The 26,899-nt window shown below is 40.6% G+C and overlaps 1 protein-coding gene across 3 annotated transcripts in view; it reads right to left on the bottom strand.

Annotated features, from left to right (window-relative positions):
- rtel1 (regulator of telomere elongation helicase 1) overlaps positions 1-26,899 on the bottom strand; it is an 82,116-nt gene that overhangs the window by 28,001 nt on the left and 27,216 nt on the right. For all 3 annotated transcript variants that reach the window (XM_051070997.1, XM_051070998.1, XM_018701513.2), the window contains 12 exons: positions 23,561-23,616; positions 23,266-23,337; positions 21,923-22,004; positions 21,472-21,604; positions 20,884-20,997; positions 20,482-20,522; positions 20,216-20,301; positions 19,996-20,074; positions 19,786-19,862; positions 12,956-13,102; positions 12,676-12,791; positions 568-691 (listed from right to left, as the gene is read on the bottom strand). In XM_051070997.1, the coding sequence (XP_050926954.1) occupies positions 568-691; positions 12,676-12,791; positions 12,956-13,102; positions 19,786-19,862; positions 19,996-20,074; positions 20,216-20,301; positions 20,482-20,522; positions 20,884-20,997; positions 21,472-21,604; positions 21,923-22,004; positions 23,266-23,337; positions 23,561-23,616 (1,127 nt within the window). The remainder of the gene's footprint in view (positions 1-567; positions 692-12,675; positions 12,792-12,955; positions 13,103-19,785; positions 19,863-19,995; positions 20,075-20,215; positions 20,302-20,481; positions 20,523-20,883; positions 20,998-21,471; positions 21,605-21,922; positions 22,005-23,265; positions 23,338-23,560; positions 23,617-26,899) is intronic.

Here is a 26,899-nt window from a genome sequence, read left to right as displayed (position 1 = left end):
GCACTGCTTTGATCATTGGAAGACCCGACTGCAGCAGTGTGTTGATTGCAGAAAGGGAGTATATTGAAGGCATTGTGTTTTCTCATGCATCACAGTCACAATCAAGTGATGAATTTGCGCATCTGGACTTTTGTAACACCTCTTGTCATAAATGTGGGGTGAACCATTCAGAAGTCAGAAACTGCACTCAAACCAGCTGTCATTAATTTCTCCATGGTCAAACTAGCTGCCTCTAAATTTGAAATGCATCGATATTCTCATTCTGATAAACTATATTTTATGTGTTGTGCTCTGGCACAATTAAGATTTCTTAGTCACTCTTTAGGTAGGACTTTCATACTGGAACACTTTGGAAATTGAGAAAAATGACAGAATAAAGTCGCCAACCCTACATGTCAACCCTCTCTGGGCTGTTTCAATGCAACTACTGCTTTTGATTAAAATCACACCAAAACTATGCATTTGTTTTGTGGTTTTAAGCAACTGACCGAAATTCCACTGAGACAGTGAGTGTGTTAGTCAAGGAATCACAGCATTTTTATGAACTGCGCATGTGTTAGGACATACCATTTTCTGTGCAACCCTGAAGAACTGAGAGACGTCACGGACCACATTCCCGAAGCCATCATACAGACGTACATAAGGCCTAACCCACGATGGAAGCTGAGCCCGAGCATCAGAGTTCTTGAACCTGTGGGAGAAGCCACATATCATTTTTTTTCAGACATATTTTTATTGAACTTTTTGCAAAGCAGGTGTGACAAGGACAACGTAAAACATAGGACTAGCAATAGTACACAACATAGACAAACCTCACAGAGGAATATAAAATCAAATGAATAAATATATGATTAAAAAAAACAGCAACAAATAAAGAAATAAAAAGGACAGGGAATTCAAAGAGGGACAGCATAATTCATACTAAGGTTTGGTATTGCTTTTCCCAGGCCAGATCGATAAGCCCTGACCTCATCCTACGAGATGCAGTGGCACCCAGGTAGTCAAGAAATGGATCCCAGGTCTGGTAAACTAAAAAGTGTTCAATGCTGTAGAGAAAGCTTCAAATGGAATGATACTAGTCACAGTTTGTTTCCACTGATTGACAGTGGGAGCTTTATTAGTGATCCATATGCTGGTCACATATCATCATATGCTGTAGATTTCACTGGAAAATTATATTAAACTGTTGAACAATTATAATCCAGAATCCTGGACATAAGGGCAGCTCCACAAACAATGAATAAATGATGCCGACAGCAGACTGACATTTACTATAGAGTTCTGACAGAGTTGGCAGAGCTCAACTCCTCACACGAGGAGTGGTCATGGTGGAGCACCTCATCTTGTTCTCACAAGCTGGCGTATCATCAATGTCCTCAATCAGTGCTGCAATTTCAGTGCCAGCTACCATCCACAGCAGAAGGACACTAGGATTGTCTTTAAGACCTACCACACTTCCATCAGTCTTGATGCATGCATTATTCTGCTCATGTGCTTGATTGATGGGGACTGTAGAGAGGACCATGTTGGTCTTCTGAATGGTGCAGCATTAAAATCTCCAGCAATCTGGGTGTCTTGTTTGTAGTTCAGTCATATCATGGAGATGAACTAGGATCTAGTGGGCATAGCTGTTAGACCATAGCTGGTCCAGAACAAAGAACCAGGGAACAAGTTCTGTCCGAGCACTGAAGTACATGCTGAAGGAGGACTACTGTAGGGATCACATAAACCAGTAAGCACACCTACAATGATATGAGTCTGGAATTGAGAGCAGCTCTCTCTGACTATGTCTATTGAGTGTTGTCACTGTGTGGGCACTCTCATGGAGCAGGGGGAGTAGGGCACTTGGGCAGATGATGTTTCTTCCAGCTATTCATGACAACAGCTTAAATTACCAACCAAAACAGCGCAGACTATCACTTTCCATCGTGTGCAACATATTGAATCCCAAAACAACAGCAACTGACCACAACCCATCATTGCAAACTTTGAACACTACAAACAAACAAAAAAAAGGTTCAGAAACAAGGCAGACAGCTTAAAGTCTGTGAAAAGCAAACACATTATAAATGTTAGAAAACAGTTCCTGAAAACATGTGAAAAGTAGTAAGACCAGTTTTCCATCAGTTTCATTTTCAGGATGTAATGGGAAATTGTGGCTTGATAACACACTGGAGCAACACTCAGCATAACCCTGCCCCTAATATAGGAACGGTTATAAATATTAGCGCACCTTTAGCATGAGTGCTTTTCCCAGTCAACTGCAAGTTAACATAAGTTTTGTTAGCTAGCCACACTGATTGAGAGCTGAGGAACACCGCCAACACCCGTCTCTGCAGTGACCATTTCACTTAGTTTCACAAACTTTCAGTGGAGACAAATTCACAGATAATCTGCTGTCACTTCTGAATGGGGCTGAACAAACTTTCTCCCTCCCCAGCCTTAACACTCAAGTCCCAGCGACATTGCTTACTGTTAGGGGTGGGACGAGATCTTGCGATATTAAAACGTGACAATATTTCTCGTGATAAAGAAAATACACTGTCTGGTAAGGACGTCATAATTTAATAATGTCTGAAACCACTGCTGACAACAGTATGTTTAAAAGCAAAGCCCTTTCCTGATGCTGCTGTTCATTTAGATTTTCTCTGTGCATGTTACTCTGTGTATGTATAGGAACGCTTCCACTATCGTGACATACTTAATTAACAGGTAGTTGAATCCTGTGATTTGATTAGGAAAGACCAGGTGTATATAAGTCCTGTGATTCTAACCAAAAAATGCAGGGTAAATATGAGTCCTGTGAGTCTAATTCATGAAGATCAGGTGTGAATGAGTCCTATGAGTCTGTTAGGCAAGACCATGTATATATGAGTCCTGTTATCCTTTACGGACCAGTCGACAGTGTCTGGAAAAGAAATGAAAAATAAATAAAAATACATATAATAAAATAAAATTAATAAAAATGAGGGACTGGTAATAAATAGGCCTACACAGGACTGGTAGGGAAAGAAGTAGGAATGACTCGCTCTTCCAAATACTTAGAAATATATTTCATTTGTTTAACTTGATCTGTGTCTTCTGAGTAGAATGTTGACTAAAGGGGTTGGAAAGTGAATGATGGACAAAGTGTGAAGGAAGCTTTTTTTGGAGGGATTCTACAGAGAAATCATGGGAAATGGTTTAGTAGAGGGGGCAGAGAATGAGTTGACCAATCCCATAAAATACATGTATGATAACTGGTACCAAGAAAAATGTTGCAACCAAAAAAAATTGGAAACGTGGTTTAAAAAAAAAGAGAGAGAGAGAGAGAGAGAGAAATTTTACAGGAAAGTAAATGTTGAGGAGATAACATTTACAATAAAAGAACGATAAAGTAACTAGGAACATTAAAAAAAAAAACACAACATCAAAGTTAATTTGAACTACTTTACGAACACAACGCATAAAAAGTCCTCTGGAAGCACCAAAACCTATAGTGATGACCAAGAGTGATCACATCAGGAAAGGTTAAGCTTACCTTTTGGTTGAAATTTGGCACTTCATGTGGTTTTGTATAAGTTTGTCACCTTGTGTGGTCTTGTAGATGTTTGTCACTATGTGCGAATTTGTAAATGATGGTCACTTCATGTATGTTTTTCCTCTGTATCTCACTATACAGGCGGAGCAAAAGGATAAGTGGCAGAGAAGCTCAGTGAGACTTCACACCTTGGACAAAGCATCCTCCTGGGACAAAGGCAATCCCTTTCCTTGTGGTGAGAAAAAACTCATTTGCAGCAACCAAATCTAAAAACCTACACTGTCTATGGTACATCCATTATTGTACAGGAAAAGGATTAAATGTTGGAATTAGGGATGTACTTTGACCTTTTGAAGTCGATTAACCAAGTCAATTAAGTCAACTAGTTGATGATGTCATCATTAAGACGTGCCCTCCACCAAAACCGACCTACTAACATGTTGTGTTTTGGCATTGACTCATGCACTACCTTTGCCTCTCCACTTTGTCTCTCTCAGCTGTACTGCGAATCTAAAGCACAGAATTTGAAATGTTCCAGCCACCATCGATGTAATGACAGGTAGCAGTGACATAAAATTCTGACGTGAGAGTGGTCCATGCATTGGTTGTTATTGCTACTTTCTTGGCTTCCATCAGATTATTTTAGAGCTGTAGCTGCATCATTGTACTTTTTCTCAATCTGTCTTCTATGAAGGCATGGTGTATTCGGATTCCACAAAATTCATGCATTTTAAAAATGAAACTGCTTTATTCATTGTTTCTACCAATTGTTTCTACCAATTGTTTCTACCAATTCAACTCCCTGTAAAAAACCTCCTGAATGATGAACACTCAAGAAATCCTGAAAAAAAATGCGCTAAGCATCTAGAAAGAACCTGAACTAATGATAGCGGCAGCTTGGTTAACAGCCCAGATAATGCCATACTTAGCTGCATCTTATTGCCAACATCTGTTCGAGTCTTTTGCTTGCTCCACACAGAGCCCTCTCTATGAAGTAAAATGTTTACTATGCTTACTGTTTCAACTAATCAACTAATCACATATTCATGCACACCCAGTGTTGAAATAAGTGCAAGTGCAACTGACCAAGAGTAGGTATCTGTGATTTGCAATGAACGGACCCAGGGCAACACTGTACTGTCGCCCCACAGTTAGAAGGTTCTGTGCTCTAAGTTTGGCCAAAGCTTTTGTGTGTGGAGTTTGCATGTTCTCCCTGTGTCTGTCGGTTCTCTACAGGTACTCTGGCTTCCTCACACAATCTGAAGACATGCAGGTTAGGTTATTAGTAATTCTAAACTTCCCACAGGCCTGAATGTGAGCCCCCTGGAACCGTCACAGGGTAAGCAGCATAGGTAATGGATGGATGAATGGGCCTCCTTCTTTGATAATGATGGAGTGAAACATTACTTGCAGCAGAGATGAGAATGCTATCAACCTGCACTCACCCCATCCTGACTGTAACAAAGTTTTCGTATATAATTTACCTGTCTGTTCTTACCCAGCAACACTCTTCTTATAAGCCTGTTGCTTATTTTTCCTTCAGACTGGACCATGCATAGGGTCCATAACTGCATAGATGTCATCTCATGCTCATCTAAACCTTGCCCTGACCTTTTCTTTCCTAAAGTCTTCTCTCCAGCTTTAATCCTGTTTCCTTCACGGTTGACACTGTTTATAGAGAAAATGGAATGTCATACACAGGGTATGTAAATTATAATAATTCTCCAAGTTTTGGGAGCGCTGCCCTGCCACCTTCAAGCTCTGCCCAAGTAGTTGAGTTACATGCACTGATGAAGGTCTCCTACCAAAAGGTAAAGCTGTTATCATTAACACTGATTTCAGGAATGTGTTTGGATATTTACCTGATTTGGTACACTTTGGGTATTCCTGTCCATGTAAAAGCTCTGTTCTTCTTTGTCTGCTAACAACCTTGCTAATGATGTAGCTGTAACAAGTTCTGCTCTGAAATGAAGGAGTATAGGTTTTGGCTCTCTCATGAATGTAAATAATGTAAATAATCTGCCGCATTGTGGCTCCCACTTCTCTGTACCCATGGCCAACATGCATGTTGCATGGTCTGCCACATGTGTGAAAGGTGTCAACAGTGTTGACTGATGTGCGCCGGGATTTACATCTTGAGCTAGATGTACGCCTGATCTGTCGACAGCACAGCCCTGGAAAACGGTATGAATGGCAATGTTGAGACATGTGGCCATGACAGCAGAAGACACATTTGACTACAAGCAGCTTAATGAGGCCATCCTTGCCAAATATGAACTCAATGAGGAGGTTTATCAGCAGCAGTTCAGGGAGGCTGACTTCCGCCTCAATGAGAACCCAAGAGAGTTTTACAATACACTTAAAGACAACAAGTGGATCCAACCAGAGAAGAGGACCAAGGACCAGGTTGGAGACATCCTCATTCTGGAACAATTCTATTACTCCCTCTCTCTAGAACTAAGAGTGTGGGTGAAGGAAAGTGATCCCAAGTTAGCACAGGGGGCTGCCCAGTGGTGGATACCTTCCTGGCATCCCAGCAAGGGTCAATGAACTACCGGTTTGAGGCTCTACAAAAGTCGCTAAGCCCAAACCAGCTAAACTGAGAAAACGTGACACTTGAGTTTAGTTTTATTGAGAACAGCAACAGATGAACAAAATGTGTCTGTGTCTACAGTGAGGGACGCCACCTCGAATCTCAGCTCATATTTATTATCTCCTTGCACCAGCTGCAACAGCAAATGGCCTGACAGGTAAGGCAGAAGAGCAGCTGTTGGAATTATCCTATGGTAGGACACTGAAAGCCCAATTCCTGCAGGTTAATCATGCAAACTTTTGCCCCTCCCTCTCACAAGTATCATATAAGGCCATGCAAATATTGCTCCCCTTTCTTACCACTTACCTCTGTGAATCAAACATTTTCTAAATGTAATTTGAATAAAAATGACCATGCATTTAAAAGTATTCAAATTTAATTTAAATCATCTCTCATCTCTGTGAAAGAGGTCTGACGTATTTGGGTTTAAAAGTTTAAAATAATTCATAAAATAATGAAAAAAAAAAAATCCTACAGCATCTAGGTGTACAAGTGGCATTAAACATATTTTTAATCGGCGTGAGGATTATGAGGGGGTCCTTGGAAAATTTCCCTGGCCCCAAAAAGTTTGAGAACCCTTGATCTAGAGGAGTTTCTGCAGTACCCAGCTGAGGTGTCCAAGCTCAGTTCAGGATTCAGCTGAAGATATTAATGGTTCTCAGAGTTACTTACTTTGATGAGGATCTCACAGATCTCACAGCACTGTTAAACTGAGAAAAAGTAAGAGGCAGAAAAAAGCAAGATGATACAGGGCTCGGCAGTGTGAGTGTTTCACTCACATTTGCAGCTAAAAATAGATGTGTTCGAACTGTAAAATGTATTTAGGCGCATGTGTGCAAATAAAAAGTATTACAAAATTCCGCTATTTTTTTCCACAAAAAAGTTGATAACAACAATGAGGATCACATGGTCACGGCGCTAAGCCTGTGTTGTCCACTGAAAAAAATTTGTAATCCACTCATCAGCAAAAAGGGCCCTCTAGACACCACCTTTTCTACACACAGAAAAAGTTAACACACAGCTAGCTAGCTAGCTAGATTGTATTCAAGGCCCTCTCAGTTAGGGTCAGTAGGGTGTGTGTGTATATACAGTAGCTATATTATAAAACTGTCATACAGTTTAGAGCGGTTTAAAGTATAATTACATAATTATTAAAAAAAATACAGCTGAATCAGAAATAATTAAAAATCTTGTGTACTTTTTGTATTCAAATAAAGTAAATCATTTTGCTTGTAAATGTCTCCTTGTATCCCTTTATTAAGGTGCAGACCAGCCTAGTGTCGCTCCTGTTAGCCTTCCCCCAGTAGCTCCCGCGCAACTGGGAAATTAGAATGGCTGGGTGACTGTTCGTAAGGACAGGTGTAGTTGTAAGCAAAAGCCCACTGATGATCACCATCCAGTTCACACTACAAACAGATACTACCCACTTAGCGACAAACCTGCTGAAAAGCCAACTCTGGTGATTGGCGACTCCTTTTTGTGACACGTGAAGATAGCCACACCGGTGACTGTAGTTAAATGTATTCCTGGGGCCACAGTGAGTGAGCGACATAAAATCATATTTAAAGTTGCTGACTAAGGATAATCATAAATGTGGTAAAATCGTAATTCACTCCGGACTAATGACACCCGACTACGCCAGTCAGAGGTCATTAAAGTTAATGTGGAATCGGTGTGTAACTTTGCAAAGACAATGTCGGACACCATAGTTTTCTCTGGTCCCCTGCAAAATCTGACCAGTCCAGACTCAATCCCTGGCTGTTGAGGTGGTGTCCAGAAAACGATGTGGGCTTTGTAGATAATTGGAAAAGTTTCTGGAGGAGACCTGGCCTGATTAGGAGAGACAGCATTCATCCCACTTTGGATGGAGCAGCTCTCAATATCTAGAAATCTGACAGAGTTTATTTGGAAGCCAAAACACCTACAATCCAGAGTTGCAGTCCTACATGCTTCTCTGTGCCTAAATTAGAGCAGTCACCCACCCGATACCCCATAGAGACTGTGTCTGCCCCCCGACCACTTAAATTAATAAAATCAAAAGGCTAGCAGAAGAGGAATTAGCCACAATAATCTCATAAAAATCAACACAGCCAATCAAAATGTACAGCAAAATAAAATGGTTAAATATGGATTACTAAATATCAGATCTCTCTCATCAAAAGCTGTACTGGTTAATGATTTGAGTTCAGATTTCAGAAACCTAAACTCAATTATAATTCATTTGAAAGCCTTGTTCTTGTCACACCCAAAGTGGAAAATTATAAAGCCAATTCTGGTATCTGAATTCTTTGAATTCCTATCGAGTTTAGTACTTGGAACATATAAAGTCATTATAGTAAGGGACTTAAACATTCATGTGGATGTCAACAATGACAACAATGTCTTAGTTCAGCATTTACCTCATTATTGGACTGTATTGGCTTCTCTCAATGTGTAAATAAACCCCCTCACTGTTTGAATCATAACCTTGACCTTGTTTTGGCCTATGGTGTTGATACTGAACATCTAATAGTCCTCCCACAGAATCCCCTCTTATCAGACCACTGTTTTTTGTAATTTTGAATTCCTATTGCTGGACTTCATTTCAACAGGCAAAAATACCCTTACTAGAAAACTTGCGGTAATGCGGTAGCTAAATTCAAGGAGGTGATTCCATCTGCCCTAATTTCATCGTCTTATCACAATTTAACAGAAGACTCCTACATTAGCTTTATTCCCTTGCAACTTGATCTTCTTATAGACAGCACGCTCACTGCGTACAACTTTAGACTCTACTGCCCAGCACGGAAACTTGAAAGAATATGGCGTACCACCAAACTGGAGGAATCCTGCTTAGCCTGGCAAGGCAGTCTTAAAATGTATAAGAAGGCCCTCTGTAATGCCAGAGCTGCCTATTGCTCATCATTAACAGAGGAAAATAAAAACAACCCCAGGCTTCTTTTCAGCACTGTAGCCAGGCTGACAGGAAGTCACAGCTCTATTGATCCATGTATTCCTATAATTCTCAGCAGTGATGATTTCATGAGCTTCTTTAATGATAACATTTTAACGATTAGAGACAATTCACTACCTCCAGCCCTCAACCAGCTTTGAGTTAAGTCAAAACACAGGACCCCTAGAAACAGCTGTAAAACCCAATCTAGACTGTTTCTTTCCCATCGACCTCCACCAGCTCACTTCAACTATTTCATGCAAACCTTCAACCTGTCTTTTAGATCCCATCCCAGCTAGGCTGCTTAAGGTAAGCTTTACCCTTAATTAGCAACTCTGTACTCGATACAATTAATCTGTCCTTACTAACAGGCTAAGTGCCACAATCTTTTATAGTAGCTGTAGTCAAACCTATTTTGAAAAAGCCTACTCTTGATCCAGATATATTAGCTAACTATATGCCTATAGCCAACCTCCCCTTTCTTTCTAAGATCCTGGAGAAAGCAGTTGCAAAATAGTTATGCAACTTTCTACAGGACAATAGTTTATTTGAGGACTTTCAGTGAGGATTTAGATTACATCATCAGATTGTAGCACAGAGACGGCACGGACTAATCGCATCAGACAACGGGCTTGTCTCTGTACTTGTCTTGACTGGAGCATTTTATTGGTATTAAAGGAACCACACTAAACACACTAAAGTCCTATCTATCTGATAGGCTTCAGTTTGTACATGTTCATGACAATTCCTCAATTTACATAAAAGTTAGACATGGAGTTCCACAAGGGTCAGTGCTTGGATTAATTCTATTCACCTTGTATATGCCTACCTTGGGCAACATTATCAGGAATCATTCCATAAACTTCCATTGTTATGAAGATGATACACAACTATATTTGTCAATGAAGCCTAATGAAACCAATCAGTTAGCTACACTTCAGGCATGCCTTAGGGACATTAAGGTTTGGATGACCACCAATTTTCTACTACTGAACTCAGACAAAACCAAAGTTATTGTACTTAGCCCCAAACACCTCAGAACGCCATTTCCCTGGCCTCCAGCTCCACTGTAAAAAATCTTGGAGTTATTTTTGATCAGGATATGTCCTTTAGCTCCCACATAAAACAAACTTAGACAGGCCATGTTGTTAATAAAATCAGTTTTTTGGGTTACTGAAAACATTGACTTTCAGGTTTCCTGCCAACAGTGTACAGATGTGTCCTTATAATCATGGTCTATGGGGAAAAAGCTTTTTGGGCTGCAAGGGATTTGTTTGTTGCAATACCACAAGTGGCCACAGAGACAAATTAACAGCAAGCCTGAATGGGGGCACTGTATCCTGCTCACTTTGTACATTCATGGTCTACACATAATAAAATAAATGCCATTGTCTGCTGTTAAATCTACACCCTTGTGGGAGCATAAGGGGCCTCCTACACAGAGTGATACAGCATGCCCTCCTAACATTTAATGTTGAATTAATTAAAATTTAGACATCTAGAAATGCATTTTGACAATTCCTAATTACAATTTCACTGGTCAGAATTATAATTCAAGATATGTGCAATTGCATTCTGGTTACTAAGAGTGATGACTCAAGCAGTCAGGGCCAGCAGAGAAGGTAAACAATAAAATTAAGTGTGTGTAAAATGTCTTTCTTGGGTATCAGTTCATGTAACATCCACAAGTTAGTTTTGTTGAGGTTGAAGTGGAATTTCAGCCTTTTGCTGAAACTCCACAAATCTGATTTATTACAAGCATTAGTGACAGAATCATCAGCCAATGAAATTTTGATTTTCAATGCCAGCACACCCTCTGGGCCCAGCGATGTGCCCAGTGCTACCCACAAACTATTGTCATGAATTTCCTACATATGAACGTGAAGATGAGCGAAAAGAAAATGGCAGCCGCTTTTGTTGCCAGTCTACTGAAAACGCCTTTTTCAAAGCGCCTACAAAAGAGAAATAATTTAGAAAGGAAGACCTACATCCAAACTGGATTCACTAACAAAGGCCAGCAAAGGTTTTGTGGCTAACAGCTATTTTGCTGGCCTTGTTTACTTACTAACTTTACTTTCAATACTAGTAATGATGGAGTGACTCTGGCTTTAGCAGTCTGAATAGCTTCACCAATGCAGCTCTTGAACACCAGGGCTCACCATATAATGTCAGTAGTGCACTTGAAAACACTGGATCAGACAACGGGCTTGTCTCTGCACTTGTCTTGTTAGATCTCAGTGCTGCTTTTGATACGATTGACCATCACATCATTTTACAGAGACTGTAAAGAGCATTTTATTGGCATTAAAGGAACCGCACTAAACTGGTTTAAGCTTTAGTTCGTACATGATAACGACAATTCCTTCATGTACACAAAAGTTAGACATGGAGTTCCACAAAGGTCAGTGCTTGGACCAATTTTATTCACCCTGTATATGCTTCCCCCGGGCAACATTATCAGGAATCACTCAATAAACTTCAATTGTTATGCTGATGATTCACAACTATATTTATCAATGAAACCTAACAAAACTCAGTTAGCCAAACTTCAGGTATGCCTTAGGGACATTTAGACTTGGATGACCAGCAACTTTCTACCACTGAACTCAAACAAAACCAAAGTTATCGTACTTGGCCCCGAACAACTCAGAAATACATTTTCCAGTGACGTAGTTACATTAGATGGTATTGCCCTAACCACTGTAAAGAATCTTGGAGTTATCTTTGATCAGGATATGTCCTTTAGCTCCTACATAAAACAAACTTCTAGGACTGCCTTCTTTCACCTGCACACCTGGACTATTGTAATTCATTATTATCAGGCTGCCCCAGCAAGTCTCTAAAGACAATGCAGTTGATCCAAAATGCTGCAGCACGATTACTGACAGGAACTAGAAAAAGTTAGATAGTATTAGTAAATTAAAGAACAGTAAATCCCCGGGTGTCGACGGATACTCGGAATATTATAAAGTTTTTGTTCACGAACTAGCCTCAATTTTATGTCGGGTATATAATTATGCACTGGATGAAAGGGACCCCCCAAAAACCTGGTCAGAGGCAATTATCACAGTTATACACAAAGATGGAAAGGACCCCACTCAATGTACGGGTTATCGGCCGATAAGTCTGCTTTGCCAGGATTTAAAAATCCTGACCTCTATCTTGGCAAATAGAATACAAAAACACATCCGGAAATTAATTAACTCTGATCAAACGGGGTTCATAACCGGACGGCAGGGCACCAGTAATGTCAGATGAGCTCTAAATCTACAATCTATTGCTTCTGGCAGAAAGACTCCATCAATGCTTCTCAGCTTAGATGCTGAGAAAGCATTTGATAGACTGGACTGGACATTTTTGGAGCAAACAATGGCTCATATGGGTTTTAACGAAACCTTTTTGAGTTGGATTAGAGTGTTTTATTAAAATTATTTTCTGTCGACAGGCTAATCAATCATGTGTTGTTTCAGCTCTGCTTCTCTTATATGACATTTGTATGTAACTATGCAACTTAAGGTTGAGCATGCTTGTATCAGTAGTTCTTGCATGAGGCCCAAAGTTCTATATGCATTGTCTCAAAATAAAAATGGATATGAGTTGTTATTCATGACTGAAAGCTCCATGTCTGACCTCTGATCACATAGGAAGATGGCTCCATAGTCCTGCTTATGACGAATGACTCTACCGATGGCCTGGTTCACAGCTCTGAAAGCCTGCTGTTTGTACCACTCCTGCCCAGACAGGTACTGTCCACACACACACATGCATATGCACAGGCACACACACACACACACACACACACACACACACACACACACACACACAGAAATATAACAACAACCATGATAAGACTGCACCACTAAAAATCATCAAGCCTTCTCAGTATAACTCAGTGAGCACTTTCCCTCACCTTTAGCCCAGGAGCTTTGTTCCGGCTCATCTCATCCAAGAACTGCATCTTCAGGATGACTCGAGGGTCCATCTTTGGAGGGAAAGGAAGGCCAGTGATGATGACACCCCGACCAAAGGTATCTGCAAAATCCAGACCCTCGCTAGCCTGACACAGGAATACATTTAAAGAAATGCTGTGAGAGGGATGCATTTGTGTGTTATATCTAATATGAGGGAAATTACAACAACAATTTCAATACACTGACTTCTATGGCAGCTATAATGACCATATTACATTTACATTTAGTTATTGTAGCATACAAGATATCTGGCAGAAGCAAGATAAGATGTGACAGTATCATGCTTTTAAGATTTAAGATTTATTTAATGAAGTTCCACGCTTCCTGAACTGTATCATCCACACATTTTTGATACTCTAATAGACAAGCCACAGTTTTATAGCTTACAATTGCAGTTGATGAAAAGCAAAAACCAGTTACTAAATCCAGTGTGCTGGCAAAGGAGATGGTAAGAGACAAAGACACATATACACACAGGACAAGCTGAAAACTCTGCTGAGAATTTAAAACAAAATGGCATGAATGGGAAAAAAGACATACACAGAGACCTTAAAACATCTTAAGAAATTTAGAATTTTAAACTAAACATCTAAAGCCCTGCCAGCCACAACTGTGGCAGCATTTTATTCTTCAAAATAGTATGGAAATCTGAAGAACTGAAAACAAACTCTAATTACAGAAAATTGCAAATATAGCTAGTAAAATTGCAGGAAAGCCCCAGATGCAGAAAAGGAGAAACTAGTTGAGTATAATATGAATTTAAAGACTAGAAAATGCATTTATATATATTTTAAGTATAAATAGTAATACTAATAGTATAATAATAAGTATAATAAGCAGAGAACACAAACATGTTTTAGAATCAACATAAAGGCAAATAATACACAGCCAAAGCTGTAAGTTGGAATACAATGCCTTAAAACACTGTGAAAGAGGAAATTCTTTGTATTAATGTCAGACAGATGATCAGCACCACGGTTAAAATTGTGTATGTATGAGTGAGGAGGTGAGGTAGAAACAGCTTAAAGATAAAAATCTGTGTAAGGGTAATCCACCAATTAGAATGACCCATGTGTTAATGTATAGGTCTCAGTTGCGCGTTTAAGCATGCATGCGTGCGTGCCTGCATGTGTATGTGTAAATAGCACAGAGAGCAGAGAAGGTGTTAATGACTTCATGTCCATCATTTGTGTACAAGCAGCTGCAGTAAACTGGTCGTGAGTGAGATTGCCACACCTCTGGAACTTCTGCTATTGAGTCAAAAACCGTAACTCTGTCGGTGAAACCTAGTGACTACCAGTGCCAGGAGACTTTATTGAAGACATATGTGTCATTTGAGTAGACAATGTGAAACGTGACTGCTTTGTGTTTGTGGTTGGTTTGTGTTCTTTTTCAGGACTGGGAGAGGCACTTAACGCTAAGGTCTATGGAGGAGTTGAGGGCTCCTCTCACTCTAACCATCTCTAATACACACTCATTCTAAATTTCAGAAATGAGCATTTAACATATCCTGTGATTATGGAAAAACTGTACACAATATCAAAAAGCTGAATTTAAGTATAATAACTGAAATTATTGGCACCTGTTTAAATCTGAAACAAAGTCTCTAGCACAAAGTATGCCAACCTCAAAGAGGCTGAAGTTTTAGAGTAGTTGAACATTCTCTCCATTCATTTGAAGAAATCATTTGCAGAAAAAGCTGAATATTTAAAAAGTTATAAATGGCAGAAAAGAACTGTTTTGAAGTTGAATGGTTTCTGTAGCACAAAAATATGTGGGACTAGTTAACAACCGAAAAACATATGGAAGAAGAAAAACAGAGGAACAATAGTTCCTCTAATAGTAATGCTGACTCAGCATTCACACTAATAAAAGCTGTCAGATGATAAGTGATCCTTCTCACCCTTGTACTTGCAATTTGAGCTTTTACCCTGAGGGAGGTGCTAGAGACAAGTAAGAGCCACCAGAAATGTTTACAGCAAATTGTAGTTGCCAATTGCATTAGGATATTTTGATTTGGCTGCATTTATGCATTTTAAATCATATTACCGATCCTACGTCCCCTCCTTTTATCCTCAACTTTGTCCTCTGTTGTTTCTAATGCTTTTTGGTAAAACCAAAAACAATTTTACACATTGTGGACAACAGTATTCCTAACCATAACCACAACTGTCATTGTTATACTGATTTGGCTGTGCTTGAAGTGTTTCCAGTAGTCACAAAAAATAAATACTTGGCCTAAGGGGGACACTAGAGGAAAGGTGCTCGGACCACTAAAGACCACTGACCACATCTCATTTTTATATTCTCAAAGATGCCTTGCCTGGGAAGTACTATTCCTAGCCTCACCCAACTTTGTAGAATGGAACACAAACATGTTTTCAGTATGGTAATATTATGGCTGATTGGTGTAAGTGCACCATTAAAAACCTGTACTGCATGCCTGTTGATTTTCTATAAGACCCTAGATTTTGGGTTAAAAAAAAAGCTAAATTCCTAACAGAGAGCAATATTGAAGGTAGGGCTAAACGATTTTGGGGAGAAATCTAATTGCGATTTCTCTGACAGATATTGCGATTGCGTTTTGACTTGCGATACAATTTTGAAAGTCAAGCTTCAGTCCAGGATTCACTATATACATGTAAAACATGTGATGGAGCATTACCATTTAAAATATCATTGAAATATCAACTGCTCTGTTTACTAATCCAAGGATAAGAATAAAAATATACAAATCCAAAATGTATTAATTCCACCAAAAAATGGACCATATAACAATTCTCACAGAGCAAACAGTAGTATGTTCCCCTTCTTTTTTTGCAGTAACTTTACATCAGTCATACTGCTGCCTGTGGTGATTTTTCAAATGCTGATAGATTGAGGGGGAGTGACAGGAGATTGACAGGCACACAAAGAGCTGGTAGAGACGACGATTAAAACTACAGAATATGTCCCGGTAGAAAATACAAAATACAAATACAAACCTAACTTAATGTTTATGCTACCATTTTCTCTCTTTTTTCTTCTTTCTCTCTCTTCTTCTCGGCTCAACAGGGTATGAGCCAGGGACAAGACCCTGTGGGCGACTGGTAGACCATCAAAAAATATGTCAGTCTCTTTAGTGGTTCTCTTTGTGTACCTGTCATTCTGTTCATGCTCGTGTGTGTTCCAAATAATACCAGCAGCTGGCTTTGTTACAAAATAAACATCAACATTGCTTTCTTTTATCCCCTAGTAAAATCATCATGCTGAATAAGCAGTGGAGGGAGAAAAATGTGAAAAAGATTTTTCAGGATGCAGCTAAATTCTGCAAAACAGTGGAAGTTTTTTAAGAAGGTACATCAAAATAATTGTAGGCCACTTACTGTCTCAGTGAATGAGTTTATCATCATTAGCCATCTTTAATCTAAATATGTATGTCAGTAAGGCAGACCAGGGAGGTGACAAAAAAGGAGAGCCAAAAAACAAAAGACAGACAGTGACAGCTGTACATTTACTACATGAAGAGGGAGAAAAGGCACCACAAACATCAAGAAAAGACACAGCCAGGAAACATAATAACTCTAAAGCTCACATCACAGCATTCCAAAGTAAACTAAACTCCAACAATTTTAAATACATCTAAGCCTACATGCAGGTTTTAATGCCCCTCTGCAATCTGCATTTAGCGGTCCATCAAGGCAAGGCAAATTGGACGAGCAGCACAGAGCTGAACCATCAGCACCGGCTCCCCTCAAGGCTGTGTTCTCTCCCCTCTACTCTTCTCCCTGTATACCAACAGCTGCACCTCCTGTCACCAGTCTGTCAAACTCCTGAAGTTTGCTGATGACACCACCCTCATTGGGCTCATCTCTGGAGGGGATGAGTCTGCCTACAGGAGGGAGACTGATCAGCTGGTCATGTGGTGCAGTGAGAACAACCTGGAGCTCAACGCTGTACAGACAGTGGAGATAGTTGTCAACTTCAGGAAGAACACAGCTTCACCCTCCCCCATCATCCTGTGTGACTCCCCAGTCAGAACTGTGGAGTCCTTCCTTTTCCTGGGGACCATCATCACCCAGGACCTCAAGTGGGAGCTAAACATCAGCTCCCTGATCAAGAAGGCCCAGCAGAGGATGTACTTCCTGCAGCAGTTGAAGAAGTTCAACCTGCCAAGGACAATGATGGTGCACTTCTATACCTCCATCATTGAGTCCGTCCTCACCTCCTCCATCTCAATCTGGTACACTGTTGCTACTGCCAGGGACAGAGGCAGACTACAGCATGTCTGCAGAGAAGGTGATCAGCTGTAACCTGCCTTCTCTCCTGTATACCTCCAGGGCCCTGAGGCGAGCAGGAAAGATCCCTCCCATCCTGGTCACAAACTCTTCAGGACACTCCCTTCTGGCAGGAGGTTGCGTTCCATCAAAACCAAGACCTCACACCACAAGAGTTTCTTCCTCTCTGCAACTAGGCTCCTCAACAAGACACAGCGCATTTGCTCTTTTCTTTTTATTATAATTGTCCTTTAGCACCAATATACCAAGACAAATTCCTCATATGTGCAGACTTACTTGGCAATAAAGTGTATTTCTGATTCTGATTCTGATGTACCAAAATTTGTATATAACCTCAGTACAACACGGCAAACCACTCTCCTATGTTTTGTGTTAGTCTGACAAAGCCCTGTTAAGATACATCACTTACTTTTAAGATTTGCATGTTTTGGAGTACAAAATGTCACGGCCTGCCTGCTGCATGATCTTAGTTTCTGTTATTTTGTATTTTCTCTTGTTTCTAGTATTTAGATTGCAGTGTTATTTCTCCTGCGTTTCTGGCCAGTGGTCTGGCCAACCCTCATGTTTCTTGGTCTTGTACTTCCTTCCGTCTTTTTTTTTTCAGGCCTGTGTCTCCCCCATTTCCAGGATTGAGTTGCTCCTGAGTTTGTTCCTGTGCTCTGTTCCTCATCTCGTGTTTTCCTGGTTCTAAATGATTTGTGTTTCCGTCTAATTTTTCTCAATTTTGAGTGGCTGAAAGACCTTCACTTTCCGCCCCAGGTTACCAGCCCCAAGCCTGAGCCACAGTCTGTAGTTTCCAGCTTCCAGTCCAAGCCTCGCCTTCCAGTCTCCAGTGACCAGCCCAAGCTCTAGCCTCAGCTGCCCAGCAACCCCAAGTCTACGTTGCCCAGCAATCCAGCCCCTGAGCTCCAGCTGCCCTGTGCTTCCAAGCTTCAGCTGCATGGCTCCATGATCAACAGCCAATCAGCTGTTCTCCAGTTGACCCCAGCTCCCAGAGTTTTCCAGTTGATGGTCCAACTGACACCAGCCTCATCAGCAGGCTGCCCCACTCCAGCTCTATGACATCTTCAGTCAGCAGCCCCACTGTCATTAATCCTGTCATTGGACTGACCAACACCAGCTCCACATCATCACCTGTCAGGGGCCCAGCTGACACCAGCCTCATCAGCGATCCAGCTGATTACAGCACCAGGTCTCCGGTCGGTGGCCCAGTTAACACCAGCCTCATCAGTGACCAACACCTGCTCCACGCCTGCAGTCAGCAGTCCAACTGACACCAGTCCTGTCTGCGACCCGGCTCTCTTTAGCTCTAGAATTCCTGTCAACTGCTGGGCCAGAGGCAGCTCTCTGTCTCTATCTCTCTGTCTGCAACTCATCACCTTCCTGCCCAGCCTCTAGAGGGGTCTCTGCTTCATTGCCGTCCTCCTGCCTGTCCTCCTGAGGAGATTCGCCTTCACCGCTATCACCCTCTGGCTCAGCCTCCAGAGACAACTTGCTTGTGTCTTTCGTAGCCCTCCTGCCTGTTCTCCTGGGAGGACTCACCTTCGTTGCTGCATCCCTCCTACTTGGCTTCTTGTGGGGACCTGCCCTTCGCCACCCTTTTCCTGGGTGCTTCCATGTTCACTGCTGCCTCCCAGGCCCATTTCCTGTGGGGACCTGGCTCTGCCTCAACTTTCGTTAGTGGCTCGATCCTCCAGGCCGTCCACCTGAGGTCACCAGCAGTTTCCTGTCCCCGGGCCATCCACCTGAGAATTCCTGCCCCTCAGCTCTCAAGCCAGGCTGTCCACTTGAGGTCTCCGGCTCCCCGGCTCTCCAGCCCCCGGGCCTGAGACTCCTGCTTTCGCTCCCCAGCTCCTTTCACCTGCATTTCTGGTCGTATTTTATCAGTCTGGTTCTCAGAACCCAAAGAGACTTCTCTGACCACAATATGGACTCAGCAGACACTGATCAACAAAAGTACTACCTACTGGCTGGTTGGCACCAAATTTTGCACAGAGCCTCAGTCCAGGATGACAAGCTGTTGGACCAAGTTTTGTGTTAATGGGAGTGTTCTTTGCCAAGATATGCAATTCTTCATGTTTATCTATTTTTCAGCTTTGCATAAAAGCACCACCTAGTGGCCAATATGCACCAAATTTGTACACATTTGTGGTACGCTAAACCACACGCTCAACTCTTGTGTTAATCAGAGAGAAATATGTATGGATATGACATCACTTCCTGTGTATGAATACAAGTTCTTCCTTTTTATAGTGTTTGAATTGTCAGGATCTGATGTACAGTGTAGGAGGAGTTTGAAAAAGTGGGTTTAGCATTTTTCACAATTTATCAGTACTCTTAAAACAGTACTCTTCTTCTTCTCTGATTTGACACGGAATGACCCATTCACCTAAAACCATCTCACGATTTTGGAGGCCGAGTTGCCAAAGTAAGAGTACATTCTGAAACATTTTAGAACTTTTCCAGACTTCATGGACACACAGTAACCTCACCTTCCCTCGACACACAGCAAAAAAGGTTCCCCCTTTGGATGCTGGATCATTGACTCTGTTGTAATAGCCATCAATAATCCTAAAAAACAGACAGAGACAAGATCAACTGTTATCACAATGCCAAGTCCTTTCATTGAATGTTACCATCTCACACCATGTCCAATTTATGAAATACCATGAGACTTTTAAAAATTAATTAAGTCACACTCACCTCAGCAAAGGTGCCCTTTCCTTTAGGTTCAACAAACATGGGCTTTATGTTTTCAATACGGTCTGCATGTCCATTAGCCTGATAAAAGAAAACACGCACTGGAGTTTATTTTACATGACAACATTCAATACAGAAATCATTTAATATCCAATATAAATAAATTAATAAAAACGATATAACATAACTATTTGTTTTACTTAATGCTATATTTCCACTTACTCTCCAGAAGTCTAGGGTTTTTTCCATTAAAGGGAAGGAGGGAAAAAACACTAAGAGACCATGAGGAACCACACGGCTCAGGTTGGCTGAGGAGAGAACACAACAAGAGACAAAGATACATTCATAGATAATGAGAGAATAATTATAATGTATTCCACTTCTTTTACCAACAAAGAATTATGGTGCTCATATCAGCAAGAAAATATCCTCAGAAATATGGTCGAATAAAAACATTTCTATAAAGTATATATATTGTTTGAGCTTACCAACAGTGTTGCCTAAAGATGCCATATTTTCAGGAACAAACCTGTCACAGGATGAAACATTTAAAGTTTTATTTGCATCATTAGAGCAAGTCAATGTCAGGGTTTAACAATTTAAGTATTAAACTAACTGCTCCACCAGCCGAGTCAAAAGACAGCTTGAATTTAGAGAACTCTGCAAAAGATGAGAAGAAACATCTCATGCTGACGTACCACACCAAAACATCATACAAGAACATCATGAGGAGGACAGATTATTATTAAACCATGTGCAACTCTGTCCAATAAATGAGCTGGTTGTGTGTGATGTAATGTTACTTGTATTTGGGCAGAAGGAAAGGAAAGAAAAAAAAGGAAAAAAAAAGAAATTCCAACATGATTAAAAATGTAGAATAGAATGCTAACCGTCTATCAAACGCTGAACTTAACTGCACTCCATCTGGGCCTCGTTCAATGATGCTAACAAAAATCTGGTCCCGTTCAATCACATGGCTGTTCTCCAGACACACTGGGAATTCTCTACACCAACAGCAAGGACAAACACACAATATGATCAAGATCAAGATTTATTTGCTGCTAACACAACAAAATTAATCATGATAAAGTGCTTAAAAGTTTTTAATTTTGATATTCTAATGATTTTGATGATGAGTTGGCTGCTTTGCCTTTCTAGCAACTGGTAGATGCTGGTGTCTCGTCAGTCTAAACAGACAGATGACTGGGTAGAACAAAATCACCATCCAAAGAGAGTAGTTTGGAGGGTGATGTTGTTTTTACCAGAGCTAAAAACTACATTGATATGGAGTTGGCATGAGCAAATCAAGCAAAGATTAACTTAACGCTAAACACAATAACACTTTGTTGAGTTTGTCAATTAATCCTTGTATTATACTAGTTGTTGGTTCTGGGCCCAGTCCTTAGTGTTCATTGCATAATTGTGCATATCTGTGCATAAAATGAGCTTTGAGGGGCAGCAGGTAACAGGTAACTTACATCCTCATTTCAGAGGTGAAAGAGGACAGGGGAGAGAGGGTACCACTGGTGAGAATGATGCAGCGAACACCTTGATTCACCAGATCTTGCATGCTGAAGCCAGGAGAGAAGCACCAGTAACTCAAAACGTTGCCTAGAGGGGGCCAAAACACACACAGGACATTTAACATGGCAGGTCAGTGAGACAAATGAATGACAGACAAAACATTTTCAAAAGGGTTCATCCTCTGGGTCAGATAGCCACACTGAAAATTTAATGGCAATATAGACATGATATTATTGAGGGCATTATGGAAAACAGCATTGTTTAGTCTTGGGGTAGATTTTGCAGCATGCATGCTGTTGAGGCATGAAGCTCTGACAACTCACACTCTACACAACTAGAAAGTATCTAACCTTTCTAACTGTGGCCTAACCACAATCAAGCATATAACAGGCTGTGTATCATTACCTTGTTTCTTTGGTGAAGATGAAGCCCACACATCAGTGCTCTGTTTTTTCCTGTGATAACTGGTGTCTCTGTGGATATGAACCTGAGCCAAACAGATGGATATTGATAGCTGATGTCACTTGTCAAGAAGGGTTGAGATCTCAGAACCCCTGCCTACAAAGCAAATGGACTAATGCCAAAATCTCCATGTAATAGTTAAGGTACACACTCTAGAAATCAGTATATGTGCTTTGTAACAGTTAACAGTAAAGAATTTGACATTGTACCTAGAATCTAATGCTGAGTAATAGGCAAAGTGGATGTAACATGTTGAGATATGTCTGATATGTAGTTTTCTGTTCTTCATTGATCATTGCCATCAGAGATTCTTCCTTGGACATCTCTCCCAGAGACGGAGTCTGCAAACCTTAATACATATTTAATGCCAAGATTCTACAGCTGAAGTCACAGGACCAGAGGGAAAAATAAAGCTTATTTTTGCCAATAATCAGTGGATTGCAATTTGGACTTTATAGCTCCTCAGCTCGCACAGCGAGGATTGGAATGGGACTTTGAAGAGCGAACTTTGAAGAGAGAACTTTTGGGGACCCTGGATGAAGTTGGGAGTTCTCCACACCTGGAAAAGTGGAAGACCAGTCAAGGCTAGGCTGCCATTCCCTCAATCTCTCTCCAAAAAGGTTTAGCAGTGAGCCAACCAGCCTCAGCTCTATATAGTAGATTCAGTGATTGGTTCTATAATTTTACAATTGATATTAATTAGTTATGTTTGCATTCTGATTTGAGCAGTTTGCCCCTTCTAAATATGACTTTATTAAATATCTAACCTGCAGTTAAAGTAGATTTTGTGGGCATTAATTTTATAAGTCCTCTATGACAGTAATAGTTTAACAATTGGGTATATAACAACTAAGTGGATGCTTGAGCCAATAATTACAACAGATTCTTGGGGCTTACAAAGCCACTAAAGCAATATCCTAGCACCATACCAAGTGCCCAAATCAATAAGAGGAGTGCTGCTGTAATAGTGATTGTATCTGGCTCATAGGGACTACTCAGTTGGGTGTAGCTCCAGAGACAGCAGGGTAGACGCCTGATGGTAGACAGTTGGAAGCTAGGCGAGTCTCTTCACCACAATCTTAAATAGCTTCAGAAACTAAAGTCAGAGTATTGCTCACTATAGCTGAAAGCTTGGACCCTTTAAACTGTTGAGCTGGTCCAAACCACTTGTACAGGCATAATTCTGGCAGTCTAAGACACTGTGTACATAACTAACAAGTGACTGAAGATGCACAATTACTTCCATACAGCTGTTTGGATTGGATTGGATTTTGATGAGCACACACCTTAAAATGAGCTGTGTTGGACTGCATCTGCTGTTGTCTGTCTTTTTCTGATGGTTCACCGCAAAACACCAGCTATGACAAGGGAGAAAAGGAAGAGAGTTGTTGCTGCAATAAATGAAAAACTGTTCTGTTTGCAATGGATCAGTGACATCTTCTACCATTTAGGTACAATTTGTCTGATGCAATGTGCAGCAGCAAACCCAGTAATATACTTATTTGCTTTCTCCCCAAAAAGTGAGTTGAGAGGAATAACATCACACTCATTAACTGCATATTAATTAATTAATTAGCATACCTGTATGATATCAGCCACCTTCTGAAGTCCACTTGTGTTCAGGAATATTCCTGTCTCTGGTGAGAAACAAGTGCCAGACAACTCAGTTGTTGCTGATCTTATTAATCCCTTTATAATAAAAAAAGAAAAGGACCAGAACCAAAGCTTGATACATACAGTCATTGACAGAATTCTTGTTCGCATGAGGACATAGTAACTTAAAATGGCATATAACTTTATTTCTAATCAATTGTTAGAATAAATGCTTAATTTTAATGTCAAGGGCTTTCACATTAATAACTGGGTGCAAAATGAAACTGTCAAAAAGTGTTCTGATGTTCACAGCTTGGTAAAGCCAATGACATCTGCTGCAAGAACAAAAGTCTTGTCGTGTCTTTAAATGATTCAATCAATCACAGATTAGAGCTTCACATGTGACAAATACTGTAATTAACACATTCCCAGGTGTGTATAAAAAGAACTTCAGCACACCAGACCTTCATGTGAAGTGCAACCTGACCTCTGACAACATGCCAAAGATTCAACCACAGACCAGACAAAGTGCTGATCATCCAGAGCCTCTGCTGCTGAGGTGGCAGACATCTTCAGTGTATCCAAATGTCAAGTGGAGAGGATAAGAAAAAGATTTGAAGAAACTGGTAACATTCATGACAAGCCCAGGTCAGGCAGACCCTATAAGACAACTGTTTGAGAGGACCATTTGTTGCTTTGCCAGTCCCAGGCCAGCCCTTTCTCAACTGGTCACCAGAAACCCCTGTATCTACAAGAACAGTTTATCGAATTCTCTCACGCAGTGGTCTCCATGGCTGAATTAGTGCTCACAAACCAGCATTAAACAGAAGACAACAAAAAAATTGTGTTGCATTTGCCAAGGCCCACAGCTTGCAGAAAGGATGGACAGTGGAAAAGTGGCAGAAGGTTGATTTTTCTGATGAATCATCCATTGAACTGCATCCCAATCTCTGCAAATACTGCAGAAGACCTCTTGGAACCCACATGGACCCAAGATTCACCCAGAAAACAGTCAAGTTTGGTGGAGGAAAAATCATGGTTTGGGGTTACATCCAGTATGGAGGTGTGCGAGAGATCTACAGAGTGGATGGCAACATCAAGAGCCTGAAGTATCAAGAAATTCTTGCTGCCCATTACATTCTAAACCACAAGAGTAGGCAAATTCTTCAGCAGGATGGTGCTCCTTCTCATACTTCAGCCTCCACATTAAAGTTCCTGAAAGCAAAGAAGGTCAAGGTGCTCCAGGATTGGGCAGCCCAGTCACCAGACATGAACATTATTGAGCATGTCTGGGGTAAGATGAAGGAGGAGGCTTGGAAGATGAAACCAAAGAATCTTGATGAACTCCTGCAGGACTGCTTTCTTTGCCTTTCCAGATGACTTCATCAATAAGTTATTTGAGTCATTGCAGAGACGTATGGATGCAGTCCTCCAAGCTCATGGGAGTCATACACAATATTAATACTTTTTCCCAAGGCACCATAACTTTATGTTCTGATGTTATTGTAGCATGTTTGTGTATTCAAAATAAAGTATCATTTCTACTGTACATTATTTTTGCATGCGATAAGACTTTTGTCCAAGCAAAATCTAACCTTTCTGTCCTAATTAAATGATAAAAGTCAAAGAATGATACAAGACTTTATTTTGGTATAATAAGCATAATCTAGAGGCCTTTGCCTTTCATATAAGCCATTTTTGATTCCAACTGATCAACAACAAGTTATTATTTGTTGTTCCTACAACTTGGATAAGCGACAAGACTTTTGTCAGGGACTGTATATTGGTTTACATACAGTTCCTATTTAAAGGATCTGCAGAGAAGAATGGCAGAAAATTCACAAAGTTCAAAACACTTAATACCTCATAATGACATAGCCAAGACAGAATTTTAGGTTTTTATATACATTCATTAGAAAACTGAACAGAAATATCGCACTAACATAAGTATTCAAACCCTTTACTCAGTGCTTAGTTTGTGCTCGACTGGCTTCTCTCAGTATGTAAATTAACCTAATCACTGTTTTAATCATACCCTTGAAATCAAAATCCTCCTCCTCACCTATAAAGCCCTTAATGTTCAGGCTCCATCCTATCTTAAAGACCTTCCCTACAATCCCACCAGAACATTGGTTTACTGGTAGTTTCCAGAGTTTCCAGAGTAGAATGGAACAGTGGAACCTTCTCCAGTCTTGGACCAGGAGGCAGACACCCTCTGGTTCAGGTTTGTTATGCTGTTATAGGCCTAGACTGCCGGGGGATTCATACTGAGATAGACATAAACAGAGACATAAACCTCTGGAGCAGTAGAGTCTGATTTGTGATGACAGGCCTCCTGCTCCTCCTACAACCCTGCTCAACACCTGCTGTTATACTTACAATTATTAGTACTGCTTCCAGTATTACTGTTACTTGTAATCACTACTTTAACTGTCATTACTCTTATTACCACTATTGTATTACTGATACCAATTTATATTTTTATATGGAATCTGCATTATGTTACGTTCTCCTCTCCCTATTCTCTATCCCCCCATCTCATCCCCTTCCCCCCTCTCTCTGTCTTTCTCAACCCAACCAGTTGAGGCAGATGGCCGCCCGCCCTGAGTCTGGTTCTGCTCGAGGTTTCTGCCTCTTAAAAGGAAGTTTTTCCTTGCCACTGTCGCCTAATGCTGCTCATGGTGGGATTTGTTGGGTCTCTCTCTGTAATTATAATAATCTAAAGAGTACGGTCTAGACCTGCTCTATCTGAAAAGTGCCTTGAGATTACTTTTGTTGTGACTCTGTGCTATATAAATAAAATTGAATTGAATTAAATTCAATTAAATTTTTTGCTAAGTCCAAGGAGGCTTTCATTTGTTGTAGCCCAGATGCAGTGATAGTTGTCCCTCTGGAAATTTCTCCCATCTCCACACAGGATCTCTGAAGTTCAGTCAGAGCAACCATCAGGTTCTTTGTCATCTCTCTTTCCAAGACCCTATTCCCCTGATCACCCAGTTTGGCCAGGAGGCCAGCTCTTGAAGGAGCCGTAGTTGTTCCTAACTTCTTCCATTTACAAATTATGGAAACCACTGAAAGGGTCTGAACACCTATGTCAATGTGATATTTATTCTTTTTTATTTTCAATAAATTTGCAAAAAAATCTAGTCTAGTTTTGTCATTATTAGTACAGTACTAAGGAGGGGAAAAAAATTGAATGGTTTTAGCATAAGCCTGCTACAAAAGAAAGTGTGAAAAAAATGAAAGGGTCTGAATACTTTCTAAATGCACTATAAATGTGGGTATGAGGGGAAATGAGACACCACTGGCAAAAGATGCATCTCTAGG

Source organism: Lates calcarifer, linkage group LG6 (genome assembly GCF_001640805.2).
Source record: "Lates calcarifer isolate ASB-BC8 linkage group LG6, TLL_Latcal_v3, whole genome shotgun sequence".
In the NCBI taxonomy this organism is placed as follows: Eukaryota; Metazoa; Chordata; class Actinopteri; family Centropomidae; genus Lates; species Lates calcarifer.
Note: the sequence above shows the minus strand (reverse complement) of the source record. Positions and strands in the feature narration are given on the sequence as shown.